General features: G+C 36.7%; 2 protein-coding genes across 3 annotated transcripts; both read right to left on the reverse strand.

Annotated features, from left to right (window-relative positions):
- Window positions 1-1,491: 1,491 nt before the first annotated feature.
- LOC127080798 (low-temperature-induced cysteine proteinase) lies at window positions 1,492-4,110 on the reverse strand. The gene is made up of 5 exons (XM_051021094.1): window positions 3,275-4,110; window positions 2,830-3,062; window positions 2,570-2,707; window positions 1,913-2,398; window positions 1,492-1,823 (listed from the first exon to the last, which is right to left on the reverse strand). Exons 1-5 carry the CDS (start codon window positions 3,741-3,743, stop codon window positions 1,683-1,685), a joined length of 1,467 nt encoding a protein of 488 aa, XP_050877051.1. The 5' UTR covers window positions 3,744-4,110; the 3' UTR covers window positions 1,492-1,682.
- Window positions 4,111-5,178: 1,068 nt separating this feature from the next.
- LOC127080803 (peroxisome biogenesis protein 7) lies at window positions 5,179-9,202 on the reverse strand. Of its 2 annotated transcripts, none has more exons than XM_051021098.1 (2): window positions 8,087-9,202; window positions 5,179-5,559 (listed from the first exon to the last, which is right to left on the reverse strand). In XM_051021098.1, the coding sequence occupies exon 1, from the start codon at window positions 9,049-9,051 to the stop codon at window positions 8,095-8,097; it is 957 nt and encodes a 318-aa protein (XP_050877055.1). In that variant the 5' UTR covers window positions 9,052-9,202; the 3' UTR covers window positions 5,179-5,559; window positions 8,087-8,094. The 2 variants fall into 2 exon arrangements, with proteins under 2 accessions (XP_050877055.1, XP_050877060.1); XM_051021103.1 differs by lacking the exon at window positions 5,179-5,559 and adding an exon at window positions 7,529-7,545.
- Between the last annotated feature and the right edge of the window lie 308 nt (window positions 9,203-9,510).

The following is a 9,510-nucleotide window of genomic DNA, read 5'->3' on the forward strand; positions in this document are numbered from 1 at the left end:
AATTCAGAAAAAATTAGGGAGAAACAACGAAATGGTATGAACATCACAATTTGAGAAATCGACCCAAACAGAGTTGTTCGAATTCCCTAGACAAAATCTCAAGTCTACGGTAGCAATCAACCAGACAAGCAAAAGAGTTCATATGATATCATGATCATCAACAAAGTTATAAACCTACAAACAATGGCACTTATAGAGACCGTAGAAAATTTATCTCAAATTTCCTTTTTGGGTCTCAAAGTAATCATATTGAAAAACATTTCCATTTAGTCGTACCAATAAAATTTAGCCTAAACCTTATTTGATCAATTTACGCATATCGTAAGAAAAACATTATAAATCCCATGGCGCTGATAGGATGGTAAGGAACCATCACTATCATGTATGCCTAAATCACCCATAAAAACAACCACCCCCCCCCCCCCCCCCCCCTATTTTTCCTAAACATAGCTCTCCTTCCTAAAAGCTCCATATATTCTCCCGACTTTTAGAATTTATATGGGTTCTGACTATTTCTCAAATTTATGATTTTTTTCCAACTTATTCTCAATTTCTCTCCTCTCACCTTATACTTTTCTCCATTCACATAAATAGCTCAACTCTTCTATTTATTTACTTAAATTATTATTTAAATTAAATATACTTTTAATTTATATAAATATTTAATTCAAATAACTATTAAGTTAGGATTTCTATATTTTCTACTATTTTAACTTATTACAAAATAGTTAAATATGTCTAATTATCTACAATAATTACAATGATAATATTTTATTTTTCTGCTTTTAAATCTCGTAATTCCGGTAATTAATAAATTATCAAAATATCTCTACACTCAAGTACGATGGATGAAATATACCAATCATTATATCAAATAATCTATTTAAAAATTTGAGTGTTACAAATCCTTTTATAATAAGACGGTGGAATGGAGGTAACCGGTACGTTCTAACCTTCATAGATAAATTCACCAAATATATATGAATTTATCTTATTGAAAGAAAGAGTGGGGTATTCACACTGTTCAAGAAATTTAAATTGTATGTCAAGAAATAATGTGAATGCAAGTTAAAGGAACTGATCATAGATGGTGGAGTGAATACATCTTTATCAAATTTGCAAGATTTTCTACAAAGAAAAAGGTATAGAGCATGAGATTATTACACCTTATTCTCATGGGCACTTGAAAAGCTAAGGAGGAAAAGTAAGCTTCTCATTAGCAATGATCCTAACTTTAAATTCCATATATTAAAATGGTTGCATGATTCACCATTGGGAGGACAATATGGCCGAGATGTCTAAATAGCACTTGGATTTCATTGAAGGTCTCCCTCCATCTCCGGGAAAACATGCCATTTTGGTTGCAGTGGATCGTTTTAGTAAGTATGCTCACTTCATGACATTATGTCACTCGTACATGGCCATTGAGGTGGCCCAGTTGTTCATGGATAACATTTTTAGATTGCATGGTCTACATTCAACAATCACTAGTGACTGTGATCCTACTTAAGAATTGTATGGACTGAACTTTTTAAATTACAAGGAGTTTCTTTGAACAAATCTACTGCTTCCCAAGGAATTGACTATAAAACAGAAAATCCAAGCATAGCAACAAAAATGATGCCATCAACATAGAATATAAAACAGAAACATTATCAAGGAATTGACTATAAACTTCATCTTTAACGCATAGCAGCAAATGCATTCTTCCTTAGCTGAAGTGGATAATGTGTCTTTTTAGTTTGTTCAAATTTAGTCCATGGAAACTTGTGCTTTCCCATCTTTTTCTTCTTTGCAGCCACTCCCATTAAATCTCCAAAGTTCTATACAACACAAATTATTATGAACATATAACATCTAACAAATAACAAGATCCTTATATATAAGAATGTGAAGTATTAGTATATCTTACTTTGAGACATAGACCGTCTTCGACATCGCAAACGGGGTAATCGCTAGGGCAACAATATTGCGAGCCAGTGCAACAAACAGCATTCTCGTATCCGCAACAACCATAAGCGAGACAGAAATCAAACACCTCGGAAAGGCAACAACATGTTTCGTCAGCAGTACAATAGGAGAAGTCTCCGCATTCAACCGGTGAAGGAGAAGGAGGAGGTGGCGGCGGTGATGGTGGTGATGGCGGTGAAGGAGGGCTACTTGGTGATATTTCAGTGGACTCTTTGGTAGGATAAGATGCCATGTAGTTGATAGCACACACTCCATAACTTAAATTAGTATTCCTTTTAATGTAAATGTACCCTTCCATTCCCCAACTTGTTCCCCAAGAATTCTTTACTATCCAGTAATCTTCATCGCGGTCTGATCCGTAACCGACTATTAAAACTGCATGATCGATATCATTTGGATTACTTGAGCAATCTCCGTCGTAGATTCCCTGTTAAAAAAACAAAAAACATATTGTTACTTCCGGTTCTTAAGGAAAATAGGCTCTCTGGTAATCTGAAGTTCGTCCGATACATAAGTGAAATCTGACTAACAAATGTTGTAGTCAGAATTCTAACTCGGGTTGAAGTGAATATAACAAACAGTAATAATTCACACTTACACTAGTGTATAGCTGAAAATCCAATGAGGAGCCATCTATGGCAACACTTATCGGCTGCTTCGCAGTGGCACACAACAAAGCACTATCTGATTGTGCCACATCAGTGTAGCCATCAATGGTAACAACATTGGTTTCCTCCTAAATCAAGTAAAAATTTAAAAAAGAAACATTCAATAAATTAGACAAAAAAATTATGTTCTTTCACAATGCAAAATCCAAAGGAAGGAAAAGGAAGGTCTATTATGGTAACAATAAAAGACCTTGGTGACATTGCAGGTGCCATCCACACCAGTGTAAGGGTAATTGGCTTCTGTATCTATCCCACCATTGTTTATAACCCACGCGAAAGCATAATCCATGTTTCCTCCATCACATCCATCGTTAGTAGTATCACAATCGACAAGTTCTTGTTCTGAAAGGCTTATGAGATCCCCGGACACTATTGCATTTACTCCTTCTATGGCTCCCGTGGAAGAGAATGACCAACAACTACCTACAAAATCAGAAAGAGAAAAACTTTTTCGTAATATTCAAAAGAGTATAAGGGAAAATTAGTGGCGCGTCAAACTCATTTATTGATGTTTTTGATAGATTATGTCAAAATCACAGTCAACTAGCATAATAAGACTATAAACTCTTACATAAATTTCCAACACATACACATAAGTCAAAACAATACATAGAAATCAAAATATAGAAGCTTACCACAACTGCCTTGATCCTTCACACCAGTCACAACTCCTTTCTTCCTCCAATCTAACGAGTAAGGCACGTCTTCACACGATTCACCCTTAACAAGCCTCCGCTTGCTAACTGGCTTCTTCACCTTTGAGATAAATTTATTCTTGAACTCTTCATTGCTCATATCAGCAAACCTGTTCAATCCAAGACGGTGTCCGAGAAGAGAGTTTCTCACTGCATTCCTCTCTAGAATGTATTTCAAATTCCTCTTGAAATTCTCCAACCTTAAAGCTGCTTCTTCAGGGTGTCTGTAGAACTTCTGGTGGTCCTCTTTCCATTGTTGGAACAACTCAACCACTTGTTCCTCTGAAGGTAACTTGGTATGGTCAAAGGCTAATATGGAATACTCGCTTGGGATACCGTAACATAGAAATGTCCATGAACTCAAGATGAGTGTAAGTAGAACCAAAAGATATTTCTGATGGGAACACATTTTTTTCTGTTGGTTATCAATGATGTTTGATCCACCATCATTTTTGTGTTGTATATAAAGTGATTAATTGAATGCAAAATCAAGCTACCAGTCAGCAGAAGAAGAATCTACATTTTGGTCTTTTGCACTTTCTCTTACAAGGCTTAGATGGAAACAACAATAGAAGGGAGAAAAAAATCAAGTAGCGTTGTGAGATTTTTTGGTACAACCTTCATTGTTAGCTAGTATTAGTACCAAATTTGCTTTAGATGATTCTCTTTCTTCTAGTCCATTAAGTTAGAATCATTATGTTTTTAGGAGAATCTAACAGTCAGCTGTGCACGTGTTCTCAAACATGTACAACGTTGGACTGTTGACTGGTTGTTGAAGCAATGGAATGGGAATTTTATAGTTGAGACACAATGAGGTTAGTGATTTGTGTGTATCACACGTGCTTGTGAATCACATGTCCAATTTCACCTGTTTTAGAAGCATAATGTTATGGTATTATATATTTATTTGTTTTAACCTTTTGAACGAGAGTTTTTGGTTGCTAAGAGTAGGCAGCCGGGCCATCAAGCACAACTATGTAAGTCATGTCGAATCGTTTCATTGTGCATTAAGCGTGCTATCTAATAACACGAACAAGAGGCAACACGGCACAGGATTACAGCACACCATTAGATAACAGGAACAAGAGGCAACACAGCACAGGATTATGCCGAACTTACAAAATATAGCTTCCCAAAATCCACAGTGACAGCGCGATAGGGCGTAAAAAATGTGGACCAAATACAAATCCAGACAAACTAAGCATTTATCCACTATTCCATACAAACTTGAAGTAAAATTTACGGTAAAGTGGATTACACAATACAAAAATTTAATTGTATACAACACGTTATGTGGTGTGACCAACAATCCATTATTTCAGCCATTAACTCTCAACTCATTACCTTAAGTACCGGTCTGAGTTTAATAAAACATGTTCAACAAATCAGAAGGCATAAAATATTTATCTTGAAGAGAATGAGTAACATTGACAGTTTTGGAGCTTTGGACAACCATAGCTACAACTTCAAATTCAAAATGTGCAAACAGGGATTCAAATTTGTCATGTTTCCCAATTTAAATCAGTTCACGGACAAAGTTGCCGGTGCCAATCGTGAGTTAAGAGCACATTTGATCTAAATTACCTGACTAAATCGAATACATGCCGAGTTTGTGATCAAACCAGTTGGACTGAACAGTGCGATATAAATTTAATAATATTGGTCACTCAGATTATGATTTTCATTTGATTTCAATCCATTTAGTTTTCTCTAATGAAATCCGTAACTGTATCAAAATGACTAGATCGTGTATTTTGTTGCTTACACATAATGAACATACAAGAATCAAATCTGAACACTAACATATGTAATGACAGCAACTAACTGAGAAAGTCTGGTATAAATAAATGTAACAACCGTTGCCAGTGTAAGCCTATGTATTACTCATATAAGTTGTGGAAAATACAAAGTGAGAGATAGAGATAAATCCAGAGTCATATAAAAGTGTCTGCATTTGATGTTCAAATAACACAAGTTGCATAGAACTACTCAAAATGAACTGAATAATGATATCTCAAGTTTAAGATTTAAAAGCCCTGAAATATTGTCTTCCTTCAGTCATCTAACATATTCATGTTTCTTAATTGGGAAAAACCTGAAAAGGTTTGCTTTCACCTGTTTGTTTATTACTTGGATCACCTTTACTACAATGAAAAGATGGGTATGATAATAAACAAGCTGCATTTTCCCAGAGTTCAGACCCTTGAGAAATCAAAGTTCAAACCCTGTGACAGTAACAGTGGGTTAGTCTTGCAGGAACATATGTTGGGATACCTTGATCAAAGACTAGAAAAAGTTAGCTTGCCTTGGTGCATTACAATGTTATATGACTAGTTTAAGAACAATTTGGCTTCAACGGAGAAATCAATGCGACATGCGGTGATGGGATAACTCAAGCAGAATTGGTAGGAAACAAATTCAAATAACAGAAAGTGCATTGATGGATATATTTGATTAAGCAACATCATTTGAAAGAGGTGATTGTTTCTGGGAATTTGTCACTGTTTCAATAGTTTTTTGTTGTTTTTCTGTGGTATACAAGACACGTATTACAAAAATTTGTAATCTTTCCCAATATAATCATTTCATATTGAGTACATGTCTTACCTTTATTCACATTCTAATTGACAATGATGCAGAAATTCACAATCTTCTGTCTAAAGAAAACGAAGTTGGAATTCAAAGCTAGTCAACTATAAACTATGGGGATTAATCTAGCATTCCTCTCTTTTTTCAAGGCTATGCCAGGATTTGTTTGACTGATCCGTATTTTAAGGCCGCTGAATTTTAAAGTACCTAAGGAGAAGATGTCACGAGTTGCAACGGCATTGAGAGAGGAGATGGTCTCCAATGATGGTTGTGGTAGAAAGAGATCAACCAGATGCAACATTTAAAAAGGTAGTCCTCAAGTAGTTACTTCCTATGTACGTACTCCGACACAGGCACCGGGACACGACACAGACACTCCAACACCGATAATATTAAAAACATGGGACACCGACACCGCTCCGCTACATACATGATAGTATTTGAATTCATTTATCTATCGATTATCAAAAGAGTTACAAATACTTTGATTAAAACTAATCTCTTTAATTCTTCATTGATAACATAGCTTTAATATATGTTTAACCATTTTAGCTATGTGAGATTTGTCCAAAAAAAATTCGTACATGAAACAGAGGAAAGAAAATAAAAGTGGATAAACCGCTCCGCCCAGGGTGCGCGACACAACCCACGACCTGTGGTCTCACCGAAATCGGCCGCGATGGCGAATCGCTCCTGACTTCTCGCACGGTGGGGGCCGCTCCAGTCGGACCGCCCGGGATCGCGCCATGAGCGGCCGCAATCGATAACTCTGCTCCAGACGAACCTTGTTTTATCTATTTGACATGTGATCTAAACTCTAATTGGAAGAACTAGTCGTGAATACTAAATTTTGGATTCTAAATAAATCCCTTACAAATGACTACTATTAAATAACCATTTAACAGTTGTTTTTCTAAACTGTCATTTCTAAAACAAGATACTATGATCACATCAATGCAAACAGATGAGCTAACACCTTCAATTACTACTCAAATGCTTTAAAGGTTTCATAAAACTATTGAAAGGCTAGTTGTTGCAACTTGCAACTCAGAACCATTTTTTTGTTTTGCTAGTAATTCACCCAAAACAGATCACAGAAAGCCAGCTTACCAAAAGACAAGGAAAATATCTGTTTTTTTCCCTCAAAGTTTAACCTTAAATCTGGATCATCCTCCAACATACTCTCGCTCTCACCGCAATGCTTAGTGTAAAGATTATTTTTGTATCTGGAATTTCCGAAACAATATATGGGTGATTCAGCTCCAATGTATGAACAAAATCTAATTTCATTGTCTTCCACTTGCTTCTTGCCCATTATGGAAGTTTCAACAACCATTCTTCTTTTTAGGTTCCATCTAAAGATTTTAACAATTTGAGCACGCACAGAAAAGGAAGTTGCAAAAGAAAGAATAACATATAAGAAATCCAAACCTCTAAAACTGAATTACCAGATCAACATTAATAGAAGCAGAAATAGATGGAAACCTGAACAACCGAATACAGAAATCCAGGCCAATCAAGAAGGGGAAATGTGAGAACCTGATATCGTACAAATCACAAGGCCTGGACATACAAGAACTAGGAAAGACGCTAAAATTCTTCAATTGAAACCTGGTTCCCTTCTAGATACAGAGAAGGAGTGTGAATGGGAGACCAACAATATAATGCAAAAATGACCTATAAAGCACAGACACCGGAAACACGGCACCGAAACTGACACGTCAACACCGATAATAATTTGAAAAAGGAATAAATTAAACGTAATCACAAGTGTCGGTGTCTGTTTCGGAGACTAACACGGAGGTGCTACAGAGCTATTGACAATAAAAAAAACACAAACGACATGCTAATGTAACAGATAAAGTAAACAAAACTAAAACCAAAATTCACCATGGGAAATAATTATTTTAATTATGAACAATCCTTAGAATAAAATCGTGTTTATTATCAAATAAAAATCAATATACAACAAAGAACCAACCAATGAAAGGGATGCATTATTGTGTATATATATATTCCTCCTCTACATTGATACATCAAGAGAGAACCACCGAGCATTGAATCTTACAACTCAAAAAACAATTGGAAATTCCCTACATCCCTCCCACTCTACCCACATATGAAAAAAGGGACAACAAAAACATAAACCTAAGTTTTTAGTACCTTCCCTTTTAAGATGCCCTGGGATCAGTTCCATGCTGCCAAACATAAGCAAGTTCATCCCAACCAGTACTAGCAATAAGCCCTTCAACAAGAACACTCATATCAACCCCAACCGCAAACTCAGTATGATGATCATATCTACTCACCAAAGCATCCTCCACCATGAAATCCCAAACACAAACAGACATATCATAAGAACACGACACCATCAAATTCCGGACGTGCGGAGAAAATTTCACCTTTCTAACAGCATAACTATGCCCATTAAGCACCGAAATCGGAACCCTAAAACTCCTAACATCCCAAACCTTAATCGATTTATCAACAGATGCAGTAGCAATAATACATTCATCATACTTATTCCAATCACATGAAAGAATCTCGTGATCGTGTGCGGGGAGGATCATAGTGGAACCTGGCTCACGAACGTCCCAGATTCGGAGAGTACAATCACCGGAAGCGGAAGCAAAAACATCAGCGTGACGAGGGTTCCAAACGGCGGAGTAAACACAGTAAGCGTGCTCTTTGAAGGTACGAACGGAGGTAGGACGATCGACAGTCCATAGCTTGACAGTATCATCCCATGAGGCGGAGAGGAAGGAGTCACGGCGGACGGGGTTGTAGTCCGCAGAGTGAACTTCGCGGGTATGTTCGTGGAAGGACCGGATAGGGTTTGAAGTTGGGGGAAGAGCGAGGTCATAGAGTTTGACGGAGCCATCAGCTACGGCGGCGACTACGACGGAATCGTGAGATTCAGACCAGGTGACGTCGTAGACTCCATCGGCGGTGTCGTAGGCGATGAGTTCGGTGATTGGGAGAGAGGGATTTGAGGAGAGTTCGAGGACGTGGAGACGGCCGTTGCCGAGGATGCCGAAGTTTTGGGCGGTGGCGACGGCGATGCGATTTTCGTAGAATGGACTGAACTTGACGGAGTAACCGTTGAATGGGGTTTTGAAAACCGGCATGGTTTGATGAGAGTTCTGAGGATTTGGTTTGGGTTAAGTGAAAAGAGTTGTCAGCTAGTAATTGTGTGCATAGCAAGATTGAACATTTTTAGATTCCCCAGATTCCGTAGAAGAAAATGATTGGGCTAATTTCATCCTTTCCTCAAATTATTAAAATGTTAAAAATATATTCTTTATATAGGTTTTAATCTTTTATCTTTTTAATTTGTTTTGATAATTTATCTTCTTCTTTTTATTTTCATCGTATATCTTTTATGTAATTTTTTTTTGTTACAAGTGAAAAAAGGAAAAGAAAAGAAAAAAGAAATTTTCTAGAAGTTAAAGTCTTATTAGTGTCATCTATAAAGAGAGTCATGATTTCTACCTGAGATTTTCCAAAAGACCAGGACATCGTATCATTATCAACTCCATATTTTGTTAGATAGTCAGCACAAACATTTCACTTCATAAAAATATGGA

The sequence above is a fragment of the Lathyrus oleraceus genome, chromosome 1 (assembly GCF_024323335.1).
Source record: "Lathyrus oleraceus cultivar Zhongwan6 chromosome 1, CAAS_Psat_ZW6_1.0, whole genome shotgun sequence".
In the NCBI taxonomy this organism is placed as follows: Eukaryota; Viridiplantae; Streptophyta; class Magnoliopsida; order Fabales; family Fabaceae; genus Lathyrus; species Lathyrus oleraceus.

Excerpts from the sequence above, each read along its gene's own strand:
- LOC127080803 (XM_051021098.1), bottom strand. The coding sequence starts at position 9,051 with ATGCCGGTTTTCAAAACCCCATTCAACGGTTACTCCGTCAAGTTCAGT.
- LOC127080798 (XM_051021094.1), bottom strand. The coding sequence starts at position 3,743 with ATGTGTTCCCATCAGAAATATCTTTTGGTTCTACTTACACTCATCTTG. Across the intron at positions 2,708-2,829 it reads GCACCTGCAATGTCACCAAG|GAGGAAACCAATGTTGTTAC; the intron begins GTCTTTTATTGT and ends TACTTGATTTAG. Across the intron at positions 1,824-1,912 it reads AAGACGGTCTATGTCTCAAA|AACTTTGGAGATTTAATGGG; the intron begins GTAAGATATACT and ends TGTGTTGTATAG.